The following is a 27,405-nucleotide window of genomic DNA, read 5'->3' on the forward strand; positions in this document are numbered from 1 at the left end:
CAGTGGCTCTAGAGAGCTATTTGTCTAGCTGCTCAAGAAGAGAGGGGATCTCTTGAGGTCAGGGACACAGGATAACATGGTATAAACCATGTTCTCATACTCTTCCAGTGCCCCCACCTCAAAACTCCCCCTCTGATCTGTTCTTCATTCTGATGCCCAAAGTCTTTCTAAAATAGAACTCATGTAATTTCCTTGCTTTAAATTTTCCGATGATTTCCCATCCCCACCACCTGAACTTAGGTTGGCAGAGAATTGGTCCTCTCGCCAGAGGGGCTCTTGGGGCTACTTCCCCACAACTCTTGCTTTCTCTCCAGCTTGCCATGTGACACAACCCACACTCAGGTCTCTCGATTCCTTGCCTGTGTGTTATTCCTTCAGCCTGGGGCATAAGCCTCCTCTTTATCTTCCTAAGAAAATCCACTAAATTAGATTTAGCTTAATGTAACCCAGTCTGAGAATCATTTTGATAGAAGTAACAGAAAAGTTCACACTTTCACACTCAAACAAAGAAACACAATAAATGCTGGGAAAAATAATAATAATAATCAAGCTCACTTAACAGAAGGCCCTAGTTTTCAAGTTTTAATTCATATAAGTATTCAACAAATACTCACTGAGTGTCTGCTGTAGGCCAAACCCTGCCCTAGGACTTGGATACCACAGTGCCAAGGCAGGCCAAGTCCCTAACCTTGTGGAGCTTGTGCTCTTTTGGGGTGAAACAGACCACGACTCTGAAACATGTGAATATATGCAATGCAATAGATGATCTTTGTCTTCAAGGAAAACATATCAGAAGGGTCCTAGGGAGTAACTGAGGGAGGTGGGGAGCTCTATGTCATACAGGTGACCAAAGAGGCCTCTCCTGTACAGTGACCTTTGGGAAGAGAGCACCAAGGGACACCCAAGAGAGCATGGGTGCCAGCATAGGGAGCTATAAGGCCCAGAGAGGGATGCCTCTTGGGGATATTCTAAGAACATCAAAGAGACAGGTTAACAAAAAGGGTTGTAGGAGGGGAGGTCAGAGAGATGCCAGGGGCTACACACTGAAGGATCTTTTAGGCCACAATAAGGACTTGGATTCTAGCATGGGTGAGTTGCCAAGCAACTGGGAGGACTGATCAAAGGAGTGACAGGATCTGTAAAGGTGCCAGCAGGGCCATGCTTCCTCTGGGTGCTTTAGAGGAGAAGCTGGTCTTCACTCTTCAAGCTTCTAGTGGCTGCTGGCTCCATTCCTTGGCTCATAGCCACATCCCTCCAGTCTTCAAGGCCAGAGATTTTGCCTCCCTCTAGTCCATCTTCACATTGCTTTCTCCTCTGTGTATCAAATCTCCCTTTGCTCCCCTTTGCTCCCCTCTTACAAGTATGCATATGGCTATATTTAGGACCTACCCAGCTAATCCAGGATAATCTCCCCATCTCAAACACTTAACTTGCTCAAATCTGCAAAGATGTCATCATGTAAGTTAACATTTACAATTCCAAGGATTAAAATCTGATACATTTGAGTGGTTGTTACTCAGCCTATCATAGCCAGTCTCAACACACAATAAACCACTTTGCTTAGTGATCTTTTTTTTAAAGAAGCTTTTCACATCCACTCATTATACTGCCCATGAGCCCCTATTAAGTTCCAGACATTGGAGACAGAGTGCAAAAGGGGCTAGGCCCCTTTCCCTCAGGAAGCTCATAGTTACTGGAAAAACAGGTATAACCAAGTGATCATACAAACCAATGTCAAATTATAACTATGCCGAGAAACACAAAGAATAGCATGACTCTGAATCTGGGGGAGGGAAGGAACTAATGCAAGACAGGCAGGTCTGAGAAAGCATCCTTAAGGAAGTGACGTTCAAGTTCATGCTTGAAGGATAAACAGTATTTGCTGAATGAAAAGAAGAAGAGGATCCAAGGCACTGGAGAGGGAATGTAGCAAGGGCCCATGACCAGAAAGAACAAGACAAATGAAATAAATCAAATGAGCATCAGGAGGCAGGAGCACCGTGAAGACTAGGAGTGGAGAGGATGCTCATCCCAAGGCCCTGTAGGCCTTGCTAAGGAACTGGCTCTTTTAGGTGAAGTCCTTGAGGTCCTATCAGATTCCGGTTTGAAAAGATCACTCTGGCTGCTAGTGGAGAAGGGGTGGGTGATGGAGAGTGTGGGAGTGTGCAGACTAGCTATTTCATTTTCATTTTAGTAGCCAGGACCTGAAGTGCTAGACCATCCATTTCCAAAGTGTTCTCTTTGTGTGTCCTTCTCACACACCCACCCCTGCTCCCAAGCTTGGGGAGGAGCCTGGCTCTCAGTCCTGGGATTCCTATGAATGCTCTGTCCCGGCAGCCTCCCCTTCAAATTTTAATTGCTGCCCCCACCCCCACTATATATTCTGATGAGAAGGACTGGTCACCTTTGTCTCTGTATCTATCCCAACCTGTATTTTGGTACTTCGTACGTGGTGGTCTACATGTGTGTGAAAGGGAAAAAGGAAAGCCTCTCTCAAGGGAGGAAGAAAGGACTTGGCCAGTTTGGATCCTTAGTGTGGGGCAGCGTTAGCATGAGAGCCCCTATCTGAAATCTGGTTTCAGAGTACGGTAAACAAGTCCAATTGGAATTATGAGAGCAAAGGAGATGATGCTTAGAGAGCAGAAGAACATCACCAGGCCAGAAGGTCAGAAAACCAGAAACACTAGAGTCCAAAGGATGGAACCAGGATGGGGAAAGGGGATACAATCCAGGTTCTTGGGAATGAGGACCCGCACCAACAACAGAACAGGGGTGCATCCCTGGAACAGAGGAGTGGGTCTGTTTAAAGGAGTCAAAATGAGACAAATGGAAAGAAGAGCCTGGCAATGTTTACTATGGATAAATAGTTGCAAAAATGAAGGATTTTAATATGCAGTGGCGCTTGGCATCCTTTTATTTAGTACCTTTCTCCAAATTGATTATGTGATACATCAAAATATTCCTATAAAGGACATCTAAATATGAAATAGGTTAAAGAAGTAGGTCATTCTTTCAGGTACTTATTGTCAACATTCAGACTGGAATCCAGGATTCCTAAATCCTGAAATTTCCTTCTTCCTGCTAAGCTATTCAATCCCCAACGGAGCCAACACCGGGTTCATTGTGCAGACTCCCAATTAATCACAGTAGAAAGCACTATTTGCCAAGTGAAAATCCTCTATTTTGAATTCTTAATCCCCCCACCAGCTGAGTTTACCACAAAGACATGAATATATAATTGAGACATAAAGAAAACATGCCACCAAATTAAACTGTCCTAATTTTAAATCAATAAATTCTTTCTCAAATAACATGAAATGAAGATCTTTCGAAAGAAAAACATTGAGCTCTGGCAACTCCAGGAGCAATTCACCACTGAGCCTACATCCAGCAGTAGCCAATTCAATTTTCACCAACGTTAGACACCAATCTACCATAGATGATGTTCAACAGGAATAGGAGTTTTATGCTATATGCCAAGTGGTGACAGCTTAAAGCCTAAATTAGCCTGGAGACATCTGAAACTCTGAGACTCCTTCATCGGCATGTGGTGGGCTCTCAGTTACCAGTGAGTGGGAGCTGCTGGCAAGGGGCCGGTCTCCCAATTCCTAAGGGGTTCCCCCCTTCCTATTCACCTTGATCCTTCCTGGCATCCTTGCCACGATGGATCCGTACAATTGCCACGATGGCAGAATGAGGAGCCCCATTGTCATATCCTCTATTTGCTGTTGTTCAGAGAAATGTAGCTTAACTTTACTACAGATTAAGAATCATTAGTGGGACTGCAATGGTCATAAAACATAGGTTTTAGTGTTTTAAAAAACTGGCCTGGTGGAGAAGAGTCTTTGGCACTCTTCCCCCTTTGTATCTTTGCCATGCAAGGGACACAGAACCATGTGGGTTTGGATGTATTCTTTCCTTCTAATACTTCCCTCTTCCTACCAAGTTTCTGACTCTGGTGCTTGTCATTTTCTATTCTACTGATAGACTTCTTAGATATTTGTCCTTTGCCAGGACAGTCTAATGGAACTTTCCTTGGGGAAGAGAAGTGATGTTCTTATCAACATCAAGGAAAACCAAGCCTGTTTTGAAAACCAGCAGGACTCCAAGGCCTACACTTCTCACTGTGCTCCTTCCTTGGCACGCAGGCCATCTCCTGCCTACATGCAGACGATCTTCCTGGCCATATACTTAGCAACTTCACCAGAGGAGCCCTGTCCTGTGACCACCTTAGTGTAGTCATCGTTCCTCCAACGTATCGTACCTCCTCAGAATGCCAAGCTTTGCACCTGTTACTGCTGCCAGGATGCCTTCTCTTCAGTTCTAAAAATTTCTATTCACCATTGAGCGGGTTGGTGAAATGTAACCATGCAGTTTTGCCTGGTCTTACAGATAAATTCAATTGCTCCCTTTCACTGTATTAATAGCATTTATATATAAGAGCATCCTAACCCCTGTTACCCTATAAGAGAGCTATTTCTAAGGATATGAATGCCTTCTGCTAGACAGGGTGGGAATTCCATCTGAATTTCTGTGTCCCCAATGCTTGACTTCAAAGTACTGTTCAATGGAACTGAAAGGTTTCAGTTGAGATTTCTCAATCTGACAACAGATGGGCTGAGAGACATAGTTACTAACTTCTCTCCATGCCTGAAAAAGCTAAGTATTTCAATTTTAGCAAAAAAAAAAAAAAAAAAAAAAACAAAAAAACCCCACAAAAACAAAAAAAAACACATAAGAATTATCAGAGGCTTTTAAGTCTTTTGAGTACCTATGGGTCCCCTAGCAATAGTCATGACATTTAAATCCACAATGCTGGCCTTGATAACACTTTACACGCAACCTACAGGTGAGGCCTACTGAAACTGTTATGAATATTGTAAGAGGGTTTTTTTTTACACATATCCTGAGATTAGCCAGATCCATACCAGTGGGTCATGAGACCACAAAGAGACACTGCCATCCCCAATTAAGACTATTTCAAGTTCAGCTCAGATAAACCACAGGAGCTTCTGATACGGGAATAGCAATCTGTAGGAACGTATCTTGGAAGGGCAACTTATTCAGGATCTCATGTTTGCCCTTTCCCTAAAATAAAATGACAGCGGGTCTTATTTGGAGACCACAGAAGTATGTAAGATCAAAGGGAAATCAGAGCCACTGTGGTATTAGAATTGGAGGCAGCTGGGACTCCCTGGGGAAAACCACAGCGATACGAATTCTGCGGTTGCTTGAAGACCCTCCTTTGGGAGCCCTAACTGCTTACCTGGAGGGACGTTGCCCGACTCCCGTAAGTGTTTGCTGTGAAGCAACAGGGTCAGGTCGCCTGAACTTGCTGCTTCCTGAGAGCCATAAGTGGTATGAAGGCCTTGGCCGGGGCGACCCCATCGTTATTTGCTGTTGTGACCAGGAATCACGGGAGGCAGAAGTCAAGTTTTCCAAATTGCTTCCCATACATGAGGGCCCCTCCTGGCCACACCACAGAAGGCAGAGAAAATGCCATTATTAAACCACTATGACTTTCATTACAGCAATTTTCTCAGATTCCTTTAGTCTAAGAGACTCTTCAGCCCCTCCATTGTGAGTAACTGCATGGAGAAATTTAAAAACTCACCAGTTAGAACTGAAATGCTTCATTTGCATGCTGTCTAAATTCTATAAATCAATTTCAGGTAAAATGCCCTACTTCCTTGTCATTCTCCAGGGTGCTTTGAGGATCACTCTAATTTTGTAGTGGGATTTAATTTCCTGACTTTTTGGAAGTTCTGTCGAATTCAGATGCACAGTCTTACAATCAGACTGAATGTTCACGTTCATCTATTTCTTAAGCAGGGGCAGGAAGAGGAAAGATAATTTGGAAAGCAGTTTGGGATGGCAAATGTGACCTGCTGGCACGCAGGGCTACTGAAACCCGAAGAACACAGATGTACTCAGAAGGTGACTTCTGTTGATTTAGAACCGGATGGTGACGTTTCCCTTTACTACGGGCTCAGCAAGCTGTAGCTTGAATGGAAATGAGTCGGTACAAAGGTCTTCTCGACACTACAGGAGCCTTGCAGTGCCAGGAGGGCATGCTGCTTTCCAGGGGAGCTGGCTGGAGAGACAGAAATCTTTGCTTTCCATGTTAAGGATTAGAGCACATTATTCCCTTTGATACGTTGTGCTTCATATTCTCTTTTGTACAGGTTCAGAGTGGGGAGGGGTGTCTACAGGGCGTGGGTGTCCAGGAATTAAAAGTTATTGTTCACGTTCCCTTAATCATAATAATGAGTTTAGTTTGACAAGGTCAATTAATTATTCAGGATTGGAAAGCAACACGATTATACAGATCAGGCGGGTAAGAGGAGAGGGCTCAGTACGGGAAGACAATAAAAGGTGAATGCAGGGCTGGTACCGCCAAAGCTCCATTGTGTGCAAGTCACCTGCCTGTGCTGACTACCTCCCTGGCCTAGGCCCTTTCTCTCTGGAATTCCACTAACACAGGGAATGACAGTGACGTCCTGGCTTCCTTTGCTCATTCCTACCCCATTCCAGAGGCATTGGCGTCTCCTCCCTTTGGTGAGCTTCAGAGCTGTTTGACTCCAAAAGACAGGTAATTAACTATCAAACAATAGCAGGGATTTTCAGATTAATTCTGCTTAGGTGGAAACTGGAAAACTCATTTACACTAAACAAAAGGGAGGGGGTGATTAGACACTCCAGTGACAAAAGAGAGACCTAGGTAGAGCCTGGAAAACTGATAGAGACCAAAAGCTTTGTCGATTATTATTATTTTTATTATTATTGCCATTACACTAATTAATGCCCTGTCTTATGGGCACCGGATGCTAACATTTGCTACCATGTGAACATGTCTCTGAGTGAGATTAGAGTCCCACGTATACCACCCAGGCCTCTGTGCCTGGATGAGAAGGACCTTCACTAATGTTGTGCCGACCACCAGGCCAGGTATGCTCTACCGTCACACAAGGGCGCTTGCAAGACCATCAGGGCTTTGAGACATCTTTCATGTTGCCCTTAACTTAGCAAACGATTCAGTCCCACAGGGTGTTTTATTTACTCTGAGCTCCTCATGCTACATTCTCTTCCAAAAAGCCACAGAGCCAGAGGTATAGCCATTCTAGATACCCCAAGAAGTTGCAGAATCAAGAGCAGATAGGGTTAAAATATGCAGCTGGGACTCCAGAAGCAGTCACTTATTAATTACACGCACAAAGCAGAACACCCTAAGGTCAAAGGGATGGAAATCATTAGACCCCATTTTCAATAAATCTAAAATGGATCTCCCTCACGCTGGCCTAAAAGATTGTGTTCAGGCTGCCTAAGTGGGCGTGAAAACGTGTGGGTGGTATTTCTTACTTCTCACAAACTCCTTATGGATGGAGTATTTAAGGCTTCTACAAATTAAGAAGTCCAAGGATCTGAGGGGCTCCATGGCACTGCCACACGATGCTCTACTGCATGAGGCTTAGGTGAGTTGGGATCACCTGCCCCAGAACCTGCAGGTAAAACATCCTGGTGTGCCCCCTCGCCCCTCCACGCCCACATGTAGCCAGCCCTACTTCTCTCTATATTCCCTTGGATACCTCCTCAGACTCTGGCCTATCCTCTCTTCCAGTCCCCTATCTTGGTAATAACCCTCTCTTGTCTTTAAAAGACCTCTGTCTTTTCTTATTTCCATCTTCTCTCCAAATTTCCATTCTCTTTTCCATACCACACCCGACCCCTTAAGTTAATGAAACCCACTCCTACTTTTACACGTACTGGCCCATAATGGCAATCACGTATGGCACTGCCTGAAAGAACTTTCTGAGAGGAGAGAATAACCTACTTCTACACTGCCTACTAGCGTAGCCACTGGTCACACATGGCTACAGAAGCACCTGAAATGAAGCTAATGCGACCAAAGTAATAAATTTTAAATTTTAATTGGTGTTAGCTTGTTTAATTTTACATAGCCATGGTGTTGAGCAGGTACTTCACTCAGTTTTCCCATCCCCTGCCTCTTCCTGCCACCAGCCCCTGATGTCTTTTCCTCTTCCTCCTTCCACACAGCCTCCAGGGCCACTCTCTTCGTCAAAGCTGTCCCTTATTCCTGGCTTGTCTAGAAGACTTGCTCCCATGATCACCTGGGCTCAGGGCCTGCAGCCACAAGCCCACTCGTACCTCTATGTTGACCTTGGACGATGCAAATTGGAAGAACTGTCACCTTCTGGCAGGCTGCTCTAACACTCTGGCCCATGGAGACAGAGATCTCCATGGTTGGGCATGCATCCTTACTCCACCTGGTGCTCCCCATGGCTCCACTTAAGAGTTGCTCCTCCAACCACTACGCTGCCCCCTGCAGGGACCTTCCTCTGCAGCCCAGGCCAGACCAACCCAGTCCATGTTCCAGCCACTTGACCTGCCCTGCGGGGACCTTCACAAACCACCCCCGTCTCCATCAGCTTGGGGTAGATTTAGGAGAATTTAGGTACCCCCAGAGCTACTTTTTAAAGAAAAAAAAAACACATCTAGAACTTTCCACCAATGAAAGGCTGTCCTAACAATTGGAAGGACTGGAGATGATGTATTCAACTGAAGCTCTTGAAAACACCAACCAAAGAAAGGCCCTTAGCCCTTCACCCCATGCCTGAGCTAAGGGATAGATTCATGCTTAGGAGCACCAGGAAATTCAGCTGCCATATAATAAAACCAGTCTGATTTCTGTACAAGTCATTTCTGAATTCTATTAAAATGTATAATCAGATAGGATGCAGGTAAGAGGACCCACTCCTCAGGTGTTTCCAGGAGCAACTGGAGTAGGTGGGTGCCCTACAAGGATTCAGCCAATAGTAGCTATACTTCCAGAAATCAAATTTTTTTTAAGAATATATTTTTTTAATTTTTATTTATTTATGATAGTCACAGAGAGAGAGAGAGAATGGCAGAGACACAGGCAGAGGGAGAAGCAGGCTCCATGCACCGGGAGCCCAATGTGGGATTCGATCCCGGGTCTCCAGGATCACGCCCTGGGCCAAAGGCAGGCGCTAAACCGCTGCGCCATCCAGGGATCCCCAACAAATTTGTGGGCATGACTTGAGCAAATATCGTAGAAGTCCATCCCCACATGCATGGGAACTAACTCTGCAAAGGCAGCTTTTTATTCAATCTCTGTGTGCTAAGCAGTTGGCCAAAGTACCAGTAACCAGAGCTGTTTCTCAGTGATTATTTCCCCTATGAAGGAATGAAGGCACTAATGAGAGTGTGCACAGAGGGCCAAAGGTCTGCTTCTCAGGCAGCTGCGAAGATGGCATCACAGCTGCCAGTGAGAACTGAACATACTGAATCACAACCATGGAGAAGATCTAGAACAAAGACCTAGTGGGTCCCAAAGGGTAATTTGATAACAAGAGGAAATGCATGATGTCTCCCTTAAGCAGCTCACATGATGCCACGAACGTGTGACTACCTCCCTTCTGCGGGGGTTTATTTGTAAGTGAAGCTGACTGCTTATGTGTAAATACATATACCGTCGGTTTGGTTCTTTCTTCTGCTGCTATTATGTGTGTGTGTTTGTGTGTGTGAGTATATATGTGTGAGTGTTTAATGATTGTAAGACCATTCTGAAAACTTAATATGTCTGACTTTCATTCCAGCCGCGTTCTGTTTAGGGTTGAATAGCAACTTCAACAAAATCCAGACAGTCAGCTCCTGCTAGGGGAATTAGGGTTTATGTTCAGTACAATAAATGATCCCAAGATAAATATATTTCTTTTATTTTTTTCAATCCTGGATGGTGATGTATCCTCTTTCCAATACAGAAGTGAGGGAGTCTGGCTCTATTTAGTTTGTCTGATTGCTTTTAAGAGGGGGGGGACAGGTTGGCTCTGAAAAACTATGGTCCACTATTCATTAAAGTGTCAATAATGCTCAGCCCAGGCATATCGACAGCGGATTAGCTTGGGCTGAGTCTGTGTACAAGACCAGTGCCTTTTTTAACCTAGCTTGTTTCCAGATCAATACACCCATCAGCATTCGAAAATTAGCCCAAGATGAGATTCCAATACTTGAGGTGGTGTGTCATGCTAAGAGGCCACCTAGCCAAGTCACAGATGTAAACATCTAGCTGGGGATTAGACATTTTCCATTAGCTTGGACATGAGCGAAGATTGATGTAGACCCCCTCGCCTCGCCCCTCCCACGTCTCTACCCCCACATGCATTCCACTTTCCCTCTCCGAGCCTATGTAAGACCTCCGGACTACAATTCCAGCTATTTGCTTCAATAAGCGTTTATTATATGTGTGCCTTGGGTCAGGCGCTCCCCCAGGTACTTAGGGCAGGGACGTGTGGGTGTGTGGGTGTGTGTGTTGGGAGGGGATGTCTTAAGAAAAACAAAACAAAACAAAAATATGGTGCTTATTTTCAGGGAGGTTTGAGCATTTTCCACTATTCCTTCAATAGTCCAGTTCCAGAAAGGCGCTGCTTCCTAAAGCAAGTATCTATATTAGTGTGCATTTGCTAACTTCTCTTTGTCACTGTGGGGACATCCTGCTCTCTACAGTGTGTGCAGGGCGGGCCTGAGGGCAGCATGGGGGATGGCTTCAGAAGCATCCCCTGGTAGAGATCAATTACAGATGGTGCCACTGGCACGGTTGCCGGACCTCCTCATCAAATGTGATCCTTAAACTACGTTTCGAGCAACTATCCACCATAAAAAAAAAAGAAAACAAATGTTTTTTTTTTGTTTTTATTGACTGATTGATATTTTTATTTTTTTTAAGTAGGCCCCACCCGGAGCGTGGAGCCTAACACAGGGCTTGAACTCACAGACCTGAGCTGAGATTGAGAGTCGGACGTTTAACTGACTGAGCCACCTGGGCGCCCCCCAAAATGTATTTTATATCAAAAATGTACACACCCTAAGACATAAGTCTTACGTGATGATACTTAGTCTGCTGTTTGTGATACACTGATACCTTCTATGCAATTCCATTTCCTTTAAAAAATGCTGTTTGCATCCAGCAGTTTGAAAACCAGGAACCAATTAATAGAAAAAAGCCATAATAATTTCTTTTTAGAGGAGTGAGAAAAAGAAAGAAGCACCACACGGTATGGCCAAGCTCTGCCCCAGCACGAGGGGCAAAGACGTCCCTGCGGTCCCGCCCAGAGCCAAGCCACCGTTGCCTTGCTGTAGCCGTGTCTCCTCCCTACTCGCCTCAGCTCGCCCTTCACCATCGATCGCGCCCACAGCCCAGGACGAGCACCCTCCTCCTTTCTCGAGCACCCTCCTCCTTTCTCGCAGGTTACGTTCCCATAATTCCTTCCGTTCCTTTGCATTCTTCCTTCTCCAGCCACTCTCCTGCCCTTGTTTCTCCAGCTACTCATCTGCCAGGCCCTCCTTTCCTCAGGCACCCTGACAAGGAGCGGTGGCCAAAGGAGCCTCCCTTGGAGGAGCTTCTCACCCTGGATGCCTTTCAGCTGGCTGAAGGAGCTGAGAACCAGGCTGCAAAGGAGACCTCGGTAGAGGAGCCGGGCTCCACTACTCAGAGCTTAAGCTTCTGGGATGAGATGATGGGGTGCTGGGTCCACTGTAGAAGAGTTGCAAAAATCTAAAAAGTACTATCAATATTTTGAAAATCTTGATGGCTAACACACAGCATGAGGTGCCAGGCCTACTTCTAAGGGTCACGTAAAATTTAGCAAGCTCGTCACAACAGTGACTCCTTTTTACAGAAGGAAACCCCGAAGCCTGGTCAGCAACTTGATTGGAGTGTCCCAGCCAGAAAGCAGCAAGCGTCTGGCTCCTGGCTCTTCCTCCCTCATCAGGGCTGTCCCCCACGGGAAAGTGCGTGAACGCCCCGGGCCGGTTCTGCTTCCTGGGGGAACAGGCGAGGACCACCGCCAGGGCCTGAGAAGCACGGGCAGGGCACAAGCAGGGGAGATGCAAACGCAAAGCCAGTACACAGGCCTCAAAGGCCAGGGGTAAGGGGTGCAGTAAGAGGGGGCAGGGACTTGGGGTGACACCAAACACAGAGAATCAGGTGAAGGTTATTAAAAGGGAGAAGTGGCGTCGGAAAGCCAGGGCTGGGAGATGAGAGACTCGAGCAAGCCGGAGACAGTGGGGGTGGCTGTGAAGGGTGTGTCCCAAGTGGGCGTTTAGAGCATCTGTGACGGGCTCTGCTTTCTTTGAAGGCTGTGGGAGGGTATGGCGTGTATGTAGTGCCAGAAGAACTAAAACACTGGTCTTAAAATAAAGCAAGCTTAGAACTATATGGAACCACAAAAAAAAAAAAAAAAAAAAAAAAAAAAAGATCTTAAGAGGAGAAAAAAGCCAAGGAAAGCAATAATTAGAAGATAATTTTCTGAGAAAATATATTGGAATGAAAGCAAAAAAAAAAAAAAAAAAAAGATCCTAGTCTTATTCAACAGGAAAACTTATTTCAAAATTCAGCTTCTAATGATAAATGACAATTAGTCGTCCTGTTGTCCTGGCTGGATGGAACACACAAAACGCACCTCTGCTGAGGATCACAGAAACAGTGCTGGACACGGGCTCTCCCAGCCGTGCACCAAGACCGAACAGCCAAGCCCCGCCTACCTTGCACAATGAGGTGGACCCTCGAGGTCTTCGGGTGGTTGTCCGTCTGCACAGAGCAGGTGTACGGGCCCTCGTCGTACACATCCACATTCTGGATCTCGATGCTGTACTGGGTTTGGGTGTTGCTCAGGAGGACCACGCGTGGGTCCAGGCACCACTTGTCATTCCCGGCGTAGAGGATGGTGCTGCGGTTTAGCCAGGCCACCCGGGTAACCCGGTTATCAATTGTGCACCTGGAAGGAAAACCAGACATGTGAGTCCAGGGACCAGAGGAGAAGGGGGAGCCATCAGAGTCAGGTCTTCTTAGCAATGCTAGGATGGCTTGTCACCATGCCTTATCTTCACCATCCCCTGCGCCCCAGTATAGACACACACATTTCCTGTTTGGTTTGTCATGAGTCTCACTTTCTGGAAGTGGGCAGCAGAGATCTTGTGGGATTATAGCCTCAGAACACTGGCCATCTGAGACTTCTGGGTCCTGACCAGGTCAGTGCTTCTGAATGCACCTGAGCAAAGGACTACTTCCAAAGTCGTAACTATTCATGATCATAACTGGAGGCATCTTCCATACCCAGAACGGCTAGATCCTCAGAGCACCATCGGCTCTCCCTTTGCTCAAGGATTCCCATGCTGTAGGCATTTGGGGAGTACTAAGTCATCCAGCACTGGTGACAGCCCTACAAGCAAGGTTCTGTTGGTAAAAGTGATGGAAGAACAAAGAAACTAAATATTTCTCCCAAGCCACACAGATAATATGTGCTAGATCAGAGACCCAGATTTTAACTACTAAACGTTATCTCAGAATAGCGAATTCTAACAGAAGGCTTCTGAAGTCAAAACTAAATATGGACCACCACCATTGCTATTTATCTTCATTACACCCAGGGGCAGAAATGTTCAATTACTGCGAGACTAAAGGCATTTTCCAAAATCTCAAAACTGTTTGCACATGTAAAAATAGATTTTGTCTTTTTTATTTTTGCATCTGGAGTCCCCAAATTGTGGAAGCTCCCTTCTCTTTCCTTACACTTTCAAATCTCCCAGCTTCTCTCGCCAAGTCCTAATCACATCTCCCTGTCTGTATTCATTTCCCTCTCTCAATACACCAAGAATGTTCTATGGCCTTAGGCTACATTCACAAACACAGTGTCCTGATCCTAACTATAATGCTGGAAATAGCAATGTAGCTCAGTATGTATAATGATGCCTCAAATTTATACATTCTTTTGCAGTGTACAAAATGCTTTTACATCCACACTGTCTCTTTTGATTCTTGCAGCAAATCTGTGAAGTAGATGATCTTACCCATTCTCTACTTTAAAGATCAGAACTCCACCATTTGGCATAGTCTGGCGACTTGGCCAGATTAGGGAGCTAGGAAGTGACAGACATCTCAGCCAGGGCATCCGTCTCATTCCTAGTCCCGTGTGCTCCTCGGAAAGGGCGAAGGGGGATTTTTCAGTAAGTAGGGACAATTGCCCCCATTGAGTTCTCAAAATGGTCTATGATGAAAAAAAAAAAAAAAACTAAGAACTGCTGCTGAACACACCAGCCTTCCCCAGGCGGTCGATCTCAAGAGGAGATATCCTGTATCATGCATTTTTTTTCCGCTTGTACTTGTGTAAATGTCACAGGATCATTGCAGGGCCACTCAGGCATAGGTGGGGAGCCTTGCTGAGAATGCCTGTAGGGAAAGCTGCTCAACCAGAAACACCTTTGCTCTGGTGTCCAGCAAGTTCTGTGCTGTTCACTGTGTTTCCCGGACAACGCAGGACGGAAATAATGGAGGATGTTACTAGGGAAAGGTCAAGGGAATGGGCCAATTGCATCAGAATCACATGTGGGGTTTGTCACAAGTTTTTAGTCTCTGCTCCTGCCCTACTGATTCAGTCTGTGAGTATCCAGAAACAAGGATTTCTAACAATGTCCCAGTTGGGTCATATACCTACCAAAATTTGAAAAACACTGGTGCAGAGCCATGTGTCTGGGCTCAGCTCCATACTTTGGGGAGCTCAGTATAAAATGAAAATCTGGAGCTCTTTGTTCAAGAATTATTAAGAGTTTCAGGATATTGAGAGTAGAGCATTGAACCATGGGCAGGGCTCTGTTTGAATAAATGCATACCCTGTGTGGATCTCACTCAGACTTTGTTGTGCTTACCAACGCTTCTTAGGAATCTTATGAAAATGCAGATTCTGATTTGGTAGGTCTGGGGTGTGTCCTGAGAGTCTGCACTTTTTGTAGGCTCTCAAGTGATGCCTACGCTGTTGGCTCTCGACCATTCCTTGACCTGCACAAATCTAGAGACGTGATGTATGAACATTAGGGTTGGGGTAGCACTAGTCTAACACCTCCCTATGTGCAAGTGTGGTCAGAAAACCGACAGATCACCATCCCATTGGAGCCTGGTAGAAATGCAGAGACTCTGGCCCCGCCTCAGCTGCAATGATTTAGAATGTGCATTTTAAAATTTTCTTTTTTTTTTTAATTTATTTTATTTATTTATGATAGGCACACAGTGAGAGAGAGAGGCAGAGGCAGAGGCAGAGGGAGAAGCAGGCTCCATGCACCGGGAGCCTGACGTGGGATTCGATCCCGGGTCTCCAGGATCACGCCCTGGGCCAAAGGCAGGCGCTAAACCGCTGCGCCACCCAGGGATCCCTAGAATGTGCATTTTAATAAAATCTCTAGGTAACAGAATCCACATGAAGTTTGGGCTTGTCTAGAATGTACTTTAAGTCTTCCTCTGGCTTTGATGGCAATGCCTAGAATACTCCGAGAGTTGAATGAGAGGTAGTAAAGTACAGCCAACAGAGAGGAAGCACCTGATGCTATTTATCCCTTCCCTTAGGTTCCTCACAGGCATTCCTGACGTTCATCCTCTTGGGCTGCCTCACCTGAAATGTGGGCTTTGAAGCACAGTGGTGTGAAACCCTGGAAGAACAACAGACTCCACAGCATACTTTACTAGTAATACACTTGGGATGTTATCTGTCTTAATTACCTTAAGAGTGGGCCCTGTTCTAAATTTTGCTTGGGGTGGGGGTGGGGTGCCTAGGTGGCTCAGTCGTTTGAGTACCCAATTCTTGATTTTGGCTCAGGTCATGATCTCAGAGTCATGACGTGGAGCCCTGCTGAGTTCAGAGCCTGCTTAAGAGTCCCTCTCTCTCCCTCTCTCTCTCCCTCCCCACTGTCTCTCTCTCTCTAAAAAAAAAAAAAAGAAAGAAAGAAAGAAAGAAAGAAAGAAAGAAAGAAAGAAAGAAAGAAAGAAAAGAAAAAAAATCCTCAAAAACATAGATTTTGCTTGGATCTAAGTGAGATGTGAAATTCATAAAATTCATATAATGGCTAATGTTTATTGAATACATATTTATTGTATGATTGGTACTATGCAAGCCTATTATATAGACTATCTTCTCAAGAACTTGGTGGGTTCGCTTATTAATGCCAGATTACAGATGGGGTTAAGTCAAGTTAAAAAATATGCAAATTGAAAAAATTATCGAATTCATTAGAATCACTGTGATGTTAAGCTGCAGACTCAGGATTCACACCCAGTTTTATTTTGTTTTGTTTCACAATCAGTATTTTTGAATGTCCTTATAAGCCCACCCCAGGACCCTTCAATATTTAAATTCAATGCTCATCATAATCACCCAAAAGCCCTAATAAAATACGGATTCCTGGGCCCCTCCCTGGTCTAGAGACCACATTTTGAAATCCATTATTTTAGACATCTGGTTTCTGGTGAAATGAGAGCTACAGAGTGAGTGGGCACTAGGAAATGATTCTGGTTTGAAATAGTTTCCCATACTTTCCAGGAGAGGACTTCCTTGTAACCGATATGTTCTGGGAAGCCAGAGCGGAGGCCCAGCTATTTTCTCCTCCAGCAGCTAAAATGTGACCAGACACCAGGTGAATGGCCGGCTGTGGTGCAGGAAATTCTGATCAACAACCTCTACACGGCTTGAATAATTGTTTTTGATGCCCACAGTGGGGGCATCTCAGCCTCTCGATGAATCCGAGAGGACGGTCCTGGGCTTCCTGTGAGTGTCTAATTATTGGAAACTGACTGAAACGAAGTAGTCTCACTGCTCTGCGCCGTGCTTCCAGGGCCAAAGATGTTCATTTGCAGATACGCTAACGCTCCGAACGCAGCCAATTTCCAGCACGGTTATGCGGCCCTTGTGATATACTACACTGAAAAGCTGGCATAGCTTCAGCTGTGGTTTTGGGCACATCCAAGGTCATGTTTAGATGTCCAAACTGTCACTGCTGGGCATCAGTCTTGCAGAGTCTCCATGGCATTACCACCGGCTTCTGCAGAGATGGATCACAAAGGTAACTTGGCAGCCAACTACTGTCACCTCCTCATACCTGTCCCCATCTATCTGTCTCATTTATCGAGTCTCCACAATAATGTCGAGGAGACTATTCTCCCAGGTTAAAAAAAAAAAAAAAAGTAAAAGCAAGCATAATTGCTCCCTCAGCCAGAATACCTTGGCTTGTGGGGAGTCTGTAGAAGGTTAGAATGGGAAATGCTATCAACAGGTGCCCCCCCCCTTTTTTTTTTGCAGAGTTGGCCCTTAACCTAGTCCTACAAAATGACTCCTCAAACACACCATGGTATTTCATGTCCTTCAGGAAGGTAATTAACTGCACGGTTACCTGGGAGTAGGGAAGGCTTCAAACTCAACACTCCCTAATCCATACAAGTGCAGGTGCTGATGGCCACTTGTCGTTGGGAAATAGTCACAGGTCAGGGTGACACAGGCCAGGAAGGGGGAACGGAGAGACAGAGGAGTTGAAAGTGCCCTGCCCAAATCTTGAAAGCCTCTCACTTAAAAAAAAAAATATATATATATATATATATATATATATATATATATATATATATATATATATACTTATTTCAGAGAAAGAGAGAGAGGGAGAGAGAGAGGCAAATATGGAGCAAGTAGGAGGAAGGGCAAAAGAACAGAGAGAGACAGACTTTCAAGCTGACTCCCCACTGAGTGCAGAGCCCAATGTGGGGCTTGATCTACTGGCCCTGAGATCATGACCTGAGCTGAAATCCAGAGTGGGACGCCCAACCGACTGAGCCACCCAGGTGCCCCACCTCTCACCTTTACCCTGAATCCTTGAGCTACACTAAGCTCCCAACCCAAGCATCTTCTCCACCCATCCTGCCAGACATACAAAGAGAAACCACCTTTACAGACCTACGCCTTCTGGCCTGAGCCCTGGAACTCCCACTTCTCTGACTCCAAACATCTCTCAACTCTGAAAGTCCCCTGTCCTCCAGCCTCGATGCTGCCCTCACTTCCATCCTCCAACCCTCTGGCCTGTGGCCATCGGCCTTCAGGGCTTGTGTCAATGGTCTTCCCCTCCCACCAGGCCTGTGGCACTCCTCCTGTGTGTAATCCCCATGGGCAGCACATGGCCTGACCTATGCAATATCCTGGTAAAACCCAGACAGACAGACAGACAGACAGACAGACAGACAGAGCCTAGTAGAGATGCTTCCTTAGCATTTCACTGACGAGCCACAGTGCCCTTCTCAGTCTGCATGTCTGCACCCTGCTCCTTTTCTTGGAGAAATTTCTTCTTAAAGAGAGCAAGCCTGTTCTATCTGAACTAAGATCAGCCAGGGTGTGTAGCTTGCATTGGATCAGCAACGCATTTTCTTTAATGATGAGAAGGTTCATGTGTAGTCGACAGAAGACCAGCCACACACGCCCACGCTGGACCTCGCACCTGAGCACAGTGTATGGCAGAGAAAGCTGTCACACCTGTCATTTTCTGCAGCTGTACCAATTGTGCAAAAGCTCTAAAAATGCAGCCCTCTCTGTCCTTAATCTCTTGCTGATGAATAGTGGCTTTATTACACTTGCTGCATTTATACGTAGAGAAACAGAAAAAAAAATGATTAAGTATGCCCGGGACGAGGGGCTGCAGAGATAAAACCATAAAAGTATGGACTTGAGGCCTCAAGCTACTTTGGGATCTGGGAGGAAATGAGAAAGGGAGGGAGGCAGGGAGTGTGTGTCTAGAAACTGGACGAAAAATAGAGCCAAAGAATCTGCTTGGAATCTTCTAAGGACAGACAAAGAGAGTGTTGAAATAAAGAGAAGGATTATTGAAGAAAGAGAGAAAAATCCAGGCTTGGCCTTTCTTAAACACACCTGCCTGAAGATCTGAGGACTATAATGGATCCAGACAGTGGGTAATCCAACCATTCCTTCTATCAAATGGCCCCTTAACTGCTTTTGAAAAGCAACACGTCTCAAGCAACGCTTGAGACTATAGTAAAATAAGAGCTTCCGCCCTTCACAGCACCTGGTCACAATCTCCTCTTACTGCACAGAAATGCTCCAGCTGCCCCTAAGTTTGGTTCCTCTGAGCATTTGGCTTGTGCCCCGCCTCTCCCTGCAGGCTTCATGGAGCATCATTACCATGTGGATGGCTGAGAAATGCTGCTACCCAGTCCCATGGAGTTGGCATGGGCGTCCTCCAGACCTGTTTCTGGGGGGAACCAACAAACACACAAAGCAAGATGCTTCATCACCAACCTGCTGAAAATTCAGACATCACTGGTGCCTCAGCTCTTTATTGTAGAAGACGGCATCCCTAATGCGGTTGCCAAACTTATGCATCAACACTCAGGTTGATATTCATAAAATTGTTCTGGATCATAGAGACAAAAATACTGAACTTAACACTCAGTTCACACTGGCCTTGAATCCCTCAACTACTATGGGTTTGGCTTAACATTGAAAAGAAAAACAGATGCATGCTATGAAATCTTTCTTAGTTATGAAAATGACAAAGCTGCCCATGCCTGGGTAGAAGCAGAAGTCTTAAAATAGAGGGGAAAGGCCGGGGTGGGGGGTAAAGCCCAGCTGTGCACACACTGCCCTGGGAGCTCACACTGCTGGCGGGTAGCTGGGGTCTAAGGTGGGGGGAGAGCCAAGAGATCAGGCTCTGAACTCAGATGGCTGGAATCAAAGTCCCAGGTCTGTGCTTATTGCCTCAACGGGCCCTCTGAACCTCTCCGAGTTTCGTTTTACTCATCTGCAATGGAAATAACATTTTCTCCTGCATGGGGCTAATGAGAGATTAAATGGAACCATGCATGTAAATGCCTTGCTTTGCATGTAGTAGAAACTCAACAAACAATGCGGTTCTACAATCTATTATCCATGCTGCTTTCTCATCTCCTGTGTGTGTATGTTGCATCACTGGCTAGATGGTAAGTTCTCGAGAACAAGGGTGATGCTTTAGTTTTCTCACGTGCCCCTACACAACCTCCAGTTGAGTACAAAGTAAGCATTCAGTAAATATCTGTTGATGCTTTTTTGTTTAAACATCTCTCCCCTTTCACAGATTCTTGAGAAGTAAAAGATCATATAGCCCGTGTCCAGAAAAGCCCCAGGTTGTGAGGGTAAATAAATCCTCCGCCTGCATTTACAATACAAAATGCACACACACACACCTCCCTCGATGCGTGCTCACCCTTTGAGGGCATCAAAACCCTGGAGTCTATCTCCCTCTACGTCTCTAATGTCTTGAAGATATAAATCCAGAAGGTTTGGCTTTGTGGACCTCCAGGAAGTGCTCTCCATAAGCACACCTATCCATCTGTCCTTCCTGTCCAAGGCAAATAAAGTAGCATCATCTCAGAACAAACTGCTGAGCTAGGTGGGCCATGACTTGTCTGAAATGAATGGCGCAACATTTTGATTTGTGCCAGCTACAAAAACCCAAAGCTAACTCAAATTCTAAAGGGGGCTTGGGACTGCCCAGTAGGTGATAATCACATTTCTAAGCCAGAGCTCCCACAAGCCACTTCCTTACTCAATGGGGGCGATAGGTCACCTTAATTGTGTCATCCAGCTATAGACAAAAGCAACAGAGACTTTTTTTTTCCCTAGGTGACCAAAGCCAAGCAGCCAGGAGGGTTTTTTTTTTTTGTTTTTTTTTGTTTTTTTTTTTTTTTTTTTTTTCCTTATCCCTTTTCCTGACAAACACAACATTGTCCAAACATAGAGGAGGGTCTCTGGAACCCCTTGGTAAAAACCAACATTTCCTAGGCAAAAGAACCCAAAAGTGCTGAGGGAAAGTTTGGTGGCAATTTGCCTTGGACTTCATCCACCATCTGACCTTGCGCTTCAGTGCAGGATCTCCTGCAAAGCCGCATCTCACCTCCCATCCCCCACTGCTTTAGGCAAGACGCGCATCGGGTATATAGGACTACTTCTAACTGTTACCCGAGGACTCTGTTCACTTGCAAGATTCAATAACTCACTGTATTTGAAATGCCCTTCCTTGCTGTGGTTTACACAAATTCCTATCCCCCATCAAGGCCAATTTTAAATATTATTATATTGTTTTGTATCCTCACTACCTTTCCTTTGCAAAAAAATTGTTTAATCCCCCATGAATGATCTCCAGACATATTTTCATCCTGGTCTGTATTTCTGTTTAGTGTCCCTCTTCCTGTGATAGGTGGAGTCTGGGAAGGCAAGAATTATGTATTTGTTTCTTTATTCCAAGGGCTCCTGGTTACTTTCAGGACAATTTGGATCTTGTGAGGGTCAGGGCGGATGTTGAGGTTAGAAGGCGCTTGTTAAATACAAGAGGGCAGACATGGCCTTTCAGGCAGAGGGAAGAACATGAGCAAAGCACAATGGAGCTTTAAAAATTCCTGGCATGTTTGCAGAAGGCTGGAAATTGGACTTTATGGGGGCTGTGGCTTTGAAGGAAGAGAAAAGTTAGGGAAGATGAGGCCAGGGAGTGAGTGCACTGTTAGGCTCCTGTGTCCCCTGGATCCACCACAGACTGACCAATGCGGGTCACATCTACAGGATCCCCTGTCCTCTGGCTTCCCGTTGAGTTTGTCTGATGGGATGGAGGAGGTCATAGGTGGGCCAGAACTTGTCTGAAATGATTGGTGCAACATTTTGATGTGTGCCGGTTACAAAAACCCAAAGCTAACTCAAATTCTAAAGGGGGTTTGGGACTGCCCAGTAGTCTCCACACAGCCCTCCCTCTCTGGTGGGAGCTGTGACCTCCTCCTTTTTATCCCCTCTGCCCTGCGGGGGTTAATGATGCCCTCCTATGCCAGCCCTGTGGTCCTGATTATCCCATTTTCCTACACTTTGGCTCTACCTTTGCAAATATCCACTTTATTAACTCTCTTCAGATTACTCAATTCGAGCATGCCATCTTTTTTCCCTGCAGGAACCCTGACTCTTGTAGGTGGCTTGTACAGTACGCTGTGTGAAAGATTTCTGAATTTATTCCGAAGACAAGAAGAACCAGAGAACCAAAGTGAAGAACTTTCCAGTGGCAACCTCAAAAAAAAAAAAACAATAATAATACCAATGGCTATAAAAGGCACCCAAATTGATCTTGCTTCTTTGTCTTCCAGTGGGTGGCCCTTCCTGGCGTGGAAAGAAATGTGATTCCAGCAAATGAATCTATCTGCAATCCTTTTTGCTTCTGTTTTGCGTCTCCTATCCTGGTCCTCACCAGCTGCTCTATGTAAAGCCTTCACCCAGGATGGAGCTTCGACCTGAAGAAGCTGGACCCAGACCAGCAGGGTGCTGGTAGGGAGCACATCACTCACTATCATCCGGTCCAATGATACTGGGAAAGTCAGGGCTTGCTCAGGTAAAGTAGGATGGACAATCCATATTATTATTATTATTATTATTATTATTATTATTTAAGATTTTATTTATTTATTCATGAGAGACACACAGAGAGAGGCAGAGACACAGGCAGAGGGAGAAGCAGGCTCCATGCAGGGAGCCCGATGTGGGACTTGATCCCAGGTCTCCAGGATCACGCCCTGGGCCAAAGGCAGACTCTAAACCACTGAGCCACCCAGGGATCCCCGACAGTCCATATTAGACATGCAGTGCTGCATGCTGGAAAAGGCGTGTGGAAGTGCCCGCCTCCTCGAAAGCCCAGGCCAGGAGCGGCTAAGAAAGATGGACCAGCCTGGCAGGCCTTGCGCCTCACATCAGCCTCAGATGAGGCCGGCGTGGGGGTCACTCTGACTCCAAGTCTGGCACAGGCTCGAACACTTGCACCTTGTTGGCACAACTGCAAATCCCTCCCCCGAGGCCTGGATCCGGCCTCCAGCGCCCCTCCCAGATGAAGACCGCCTTGAACATCCCCAAGACGGGAAGAGTCCCAAGGCCGAGCAGGCCAAAGCCACACCCTGGACCACTGGCTGCTAGCACCCTCCTTCCCGCCAGCGAGGGCGAAGGCCGCCCAGGCAATTCTGACAGTCGGTCCACAGGTTGCCCTTCTACATGGTGCTCCACCCGGAGACTGGGTGCACGCATGACCCCGTGTCAGGGAAACACAGGTCGGGGGGGAAAGCGATGCCAGAGCTCTTTTTGGAGGCCAGAGCTCTTTTTCCTCCTGTGGGAAGGAAGAGCCAGCCCGCTGCCAGACTCCCACAGCACAGCAGCAGAACGGCCCGGCCCACTAAAGCCCAGATCCCAAAACGACCAAGAGAGCCTCTGGGCCGAGGGGCCTCCCGCGTGTTCTCACTCGGGGACCCTGGCTACACGCTATCTCCTCTCCGCGGTGCCGCCGGGTCTCAGACGGCGGCCTGGGGCCTGCGTGAGAGCCAGGGCGGCGGGGAGCAGGCTGGCTGCCCCTGGGCCCCCAGGTGCCATCTCCAGCCCCCCTCCCGCCCCCCCCTCCGCAAGGCTGAGCCAGCTTCGGGGAGAAGAACGGAACCACGTGGAGTTGGCACTGTTCCCGCCTCATGTATCCCCCGTTGGCCTGAGAAGACGAAGCGTCCCCAGGGGCCAGAAAGCAGCATTTGCTACAAGGAGACGTAACAGTAATTAAGTGGAAAGGAGCTAATTGGGCCTCTCCAGATAGCTCATCTGTGTGATGTGCTACCTTGGGAGGCAGGACGCACCTCCCAGAAAGACAAGAGCTCGCAGCAGAAGGAGCAGCCTTGGCCCGGGCCTGCTGTCCTTCGCAGTCCTCAGTCCCCAAGCAGAGGACCACAGCGGGGCGCGGTTGCCGTCGGATTTCTTCACCTGTCCCGGGACGGTCGCTTGTTGGAGGAACTGCCCCTCAGCCGAAGCCAACCCCTCACACTGGTTCCTGTTAATGGGCCTGCGGGCCACAGGACCAGTGGGGACAGGGGGCCAAGGGCATGTCTGGCCGCCTGCGTCCTCTCGCTCACCAAGGATGGTGGGAGGCCTGGAAAGGCCCAGAGAAAGGTCTCCCAGGTGTGTTCACCCTGGGGAAGGACACGCCTCGGTGCTGCCCTCTTCTCTGGGCTCCAGTGAGACCGGGTCCCCCGAGCAGGGCTGTGCCAGCCTGCCACAGGATCTGAAGCACGGGGTGGGGGAACGGCGAGGAGGGGGTGCACAACGGGCCTGGGGCCCTTGGGTCCTCCCTCCCCAGTGGGCAGGACGCGGCAGGTGCAGGTGTGCAGCCCCCTCCCTCGGTCCCCTTAACCATCTCTGGGCCTCTCGGGCTCCTGCTCGGAGCAGCCCATCTGCGCCCCCTCTGCAGGTGGGCCTTGAGGCTGCAGGGCCACTCTGCTGTCACCCAGGGGGCTGGAAGGAGGGGAGCCTGCACCCCCGGAGGCTGTGGGGCTGGGACAGCTGGGCCCTGCACCTGCCAGCCTGGCCGCAGATCCAGGGGAAGCCGCACTCGTCCGTACTGGCCTGGAACTGGGCCTCACCTAGGCTTCCTGCCCTCTCCGCCCGCCTCCCCATCTCCCTGGGTTCTCCGGGGAGTGCTGCCTCAGGAAGCCCCTTCATCACCAGCTCCCGTCTCCAGGGCCTGCTGCGGGGGCTCCAGAGCGACACAACCCTCTGTGTCAGGCTCACGAAGTTTCTGTGATAGAGAGAAACCCTCGAGGAAAGGACAGTGCTCTGGAGGCCGCGAGAAGGTGCCAGAGGGACGCAGCCTGCTCTGGAGTCAGGCCCTGGGTGGGCGGCAAGGGCTGTCCTGGCTCCAGAGAGAGGTGGTGGGGCCGGGTAGAGCCTGAGGCCCAGGAGAGCCAACAGGGAGCCGGGCCCTTGGAGGGACACGCGGTCCGGGCCGGCGGACGAACTGAAGGTGAGAGAGCATGGTGAGGGGTCGGGGTGTGCGGTCGGGGGCAGCGTGTGTGGGGCTGTGTCACGGGGCAGGGAACCCTGAGCTCCCGTGGATGCACGATACATCTCCACGGGGACGCCAGGAGGCTCGGGGGTGCATCTGCCCGTGGCCCAGGGCATGACCCCAGGGCCTACGCCTGTGTCTCTGCCTCTCTCTCTCTCTGTGTCTTTCATGGATAAATAAATAAAATATTTTTTTTAAAAAAGGAAAATAAAACCAACAAATATATCTGCATAAATGGAGAAAAAGCAAGAAGGTTTCTCCATAAGAGAAGATGGAGCCTAAAGAGAGGAAGGTGCACATGGGGTCAGATGTGTAGGTTCTGGTCTGACAGGTCGGGGATGCAGAGGGGCAGCAGGAAGGCTGCAGCAGTCGGCTTGGGGACGGCCTGGAGTGCTCCTGTGTGCAGCACGGAGCTGCTGTCTAAGTGGCTGGCAGGGGGTGGGTGGAGGGGCCTTGATGAAAATCAGGTCAGGGGGCAGCGCAGGAGAGGATGTGGAGGTGGGGAGCCAGCACCTCCGAGACGAGACGGTGTGAGTGCTGGGGTGTCCTCTCCTCAGGGAAGCACGCCCTCCCCCCATGCTGGGTCTCATGCATGCAGCCGACATCCCAACACAGGTGCCCTCGCGGACAGGGTCAAGGTAGACACGCTGACTGGAGGGGGCGTGTTAAGGGCTTTGTGAGTCACAGGATCTTCCCCGTTCCGCAACCCTTTTAATACCCTCCCGCAGTCCCATGGATTCGACCCCCAGGCTTCCCCTGCTCTTGCTCATTCTTTGCCCTTCACGTCTAGTTGGGCCTCCAAAGGTGTGGATAAACTTAGGTGTGTAAGGATAGGTTTGCCGAATTATGCATCTATTTGACAGAGGTTCACTGCGCACCTACTAGGTGTTGTGCACGGTGTTAGGCTCTTAATTGTGACACGGAGACAAGCAAGACAGACTGAGATGGACACTCTGCTCCTGCAGAGGCAAAGAAAAGCAGACCATCCTGAAGCGTGGGTCTCTGGGAGACGATTCCATGGGCTGTTGTACAGAAGAAAGGTGAGGAGTCCAAGAACCGACCCCCGTCTAAAGGCTCAGTCCAAGAACCGACCCCTCGACTCACGTCTTGCACAAGCGGTGCTTTTGCTGAGAACTTTACAAACCAATATAAATTTGGTGCTTGGAGGGACCTGAGAGGTGGGTCAGCAGCCCATAAGGTAAGGGTGTGAAGTTCCATCTCTACAGTGACTTCACTCATGAGCCCAGGGCTACGCAGCCACGCAAGATGCAGATTCACAAACTGCATCTCCTGATTCCTTAAACCAACATAAAATTAAAAAAAAAAATTCAGTGATTCCCGGGGTCAGTGGATTCCAAGAACAACTCCGTAATGAACATGCTGAAAGCTTGACAATGCACTGGGTGTTACTCAGATTTTAACAAGATCTTTACCATCTGTAAGCTGCCATGAATTAGTATATTTTATCTGATAGAATCTCAGCTTGCACGTTCATATTTAAGAGAAGCAGCCACCATGCCCAGAGCTTCTGGCCTAATTTCCGTGGTGTCGAACTAGCCGGGCCCTTGTTTTTCTTTTTCTTTCTTTTTTTTTAATATAAATTTATTTTTTATTGGTGTTCAATTTGCCAACATATAGAATAACACCCAGTGCTCATCCCGTCAAGTGCCCCCCTCAGTGCCCGTCACCCAGTCACCCCCAATCCCCCGCCCTCCTCCCCTTCCACCACCCCTAGTTCGTTTCCCAGAGTTAGGAGTCTCTCATGTTCTGTCTCCCTTTCTGATATTTCTACTCATTTTTTCTCCTTTCCCTCTTATTCCCTTTCACTATTTTTTATATTCCCCAAATGAACGAGACCATATCATGTTTGTCCTTCTCCAATTGACTTATTTCACTCAGCATCATACCCTCTAGGTCCATCCACTTTGAAGCAAATGGTGGGTATTTGTCATTTCTGATGGCTGAGTAATATTCCATTGTATACATAAACCACATCTTCTTTATCCATCATCTTTCGATGGACACCGAGGCTCCTTCCAGTTTGGCTATTGCGGACATTGCTGCTGTGAACATCGGGGCGCAGGTGTCCCGGCGTTTCACTGCATCTGTATCTTTGGGGTAAATCCCCAGCAGTGCAATTAATGGGTCGTACGGGCCCTTGTTTTATGACCTAATCTGCTGTGACAAGCCTGGGTCCTTAGACATCATGTGACTCAGTTTTCATACGTGTCAAAGGGGGAACAACCATCTGCCCACTCAATTCTTATGGTTGTCATGAGGGTCAAAGCGGGTAATTTAAGGGCAAATATACAGGACTCTAAAGAACTGGGAGGTGTTAATATTTACCAAGCGTCTGTGTGAAAATACAGTCGCCCCCCCCCCCCCCGTTGAGGTTTCCCGAGGGACCACATGCATCTACAACACCCTGCTCAACACTAGACATTTGCCCCCCGTGCTTGCACGCCCGCGGAGATGAGGTGCCCAGTCTTCAGGACAAAACGTACTCCTTGCCCTCTAGATTGTCGGAGCTTAGGATACAAAGACGGTAACAGCTACGTAACTGGAAGAAAGCAGGGGACCTGCTGGGGCAGCGAGTGACAATCAGTGGGCACACTCTGAAGAGTGGGTCCGATTTTGACCCTGACAGTACAGCACTCACCCCGGGACCTGAGG

At 47.7% G+C, this 27,405-nt stretch overlaps 1 protein-coding gene across 7 annotated transcripts in view; it reads right to left on the reverse strand.

The window, feature by feature from the left end:
* NTM (neurotrimin) overlaps positions 1-27,405 on the reverse strand; it is a 940,510-nt gene that overhangs the window by 163,165 nt on the left and 749,940 nt on the right. For all 7 annotated transcript variants that reach the window (XM_025464869.3, XM_049109742.1, XM_049109745.1 and 4 more), the window contains one exon: positions 12,583-12,815. In XM_025464869.3, the coding sequence (XP_025320654.1) occupies positions 12,583-12,815 (233 nt within the window). The remainder of the gene's footprint in view (positions 1-12,582; positions 12,816-27,405) is intronic.

The sequence above is a fragment of the Canis lupus genome, chromosome 5 (genome assembly GCF_003254725.2).
Source record: "Canis lupus dingo isolate Sandy chromosome 5, ASM325472v2, whole genome shotgun sequence".
NCBI classification, from domain to species: Eukaryota; Metazoa; Chordata; class Mammalia; order Carnivora; family Canidae; genus Canis; species Canis lupus.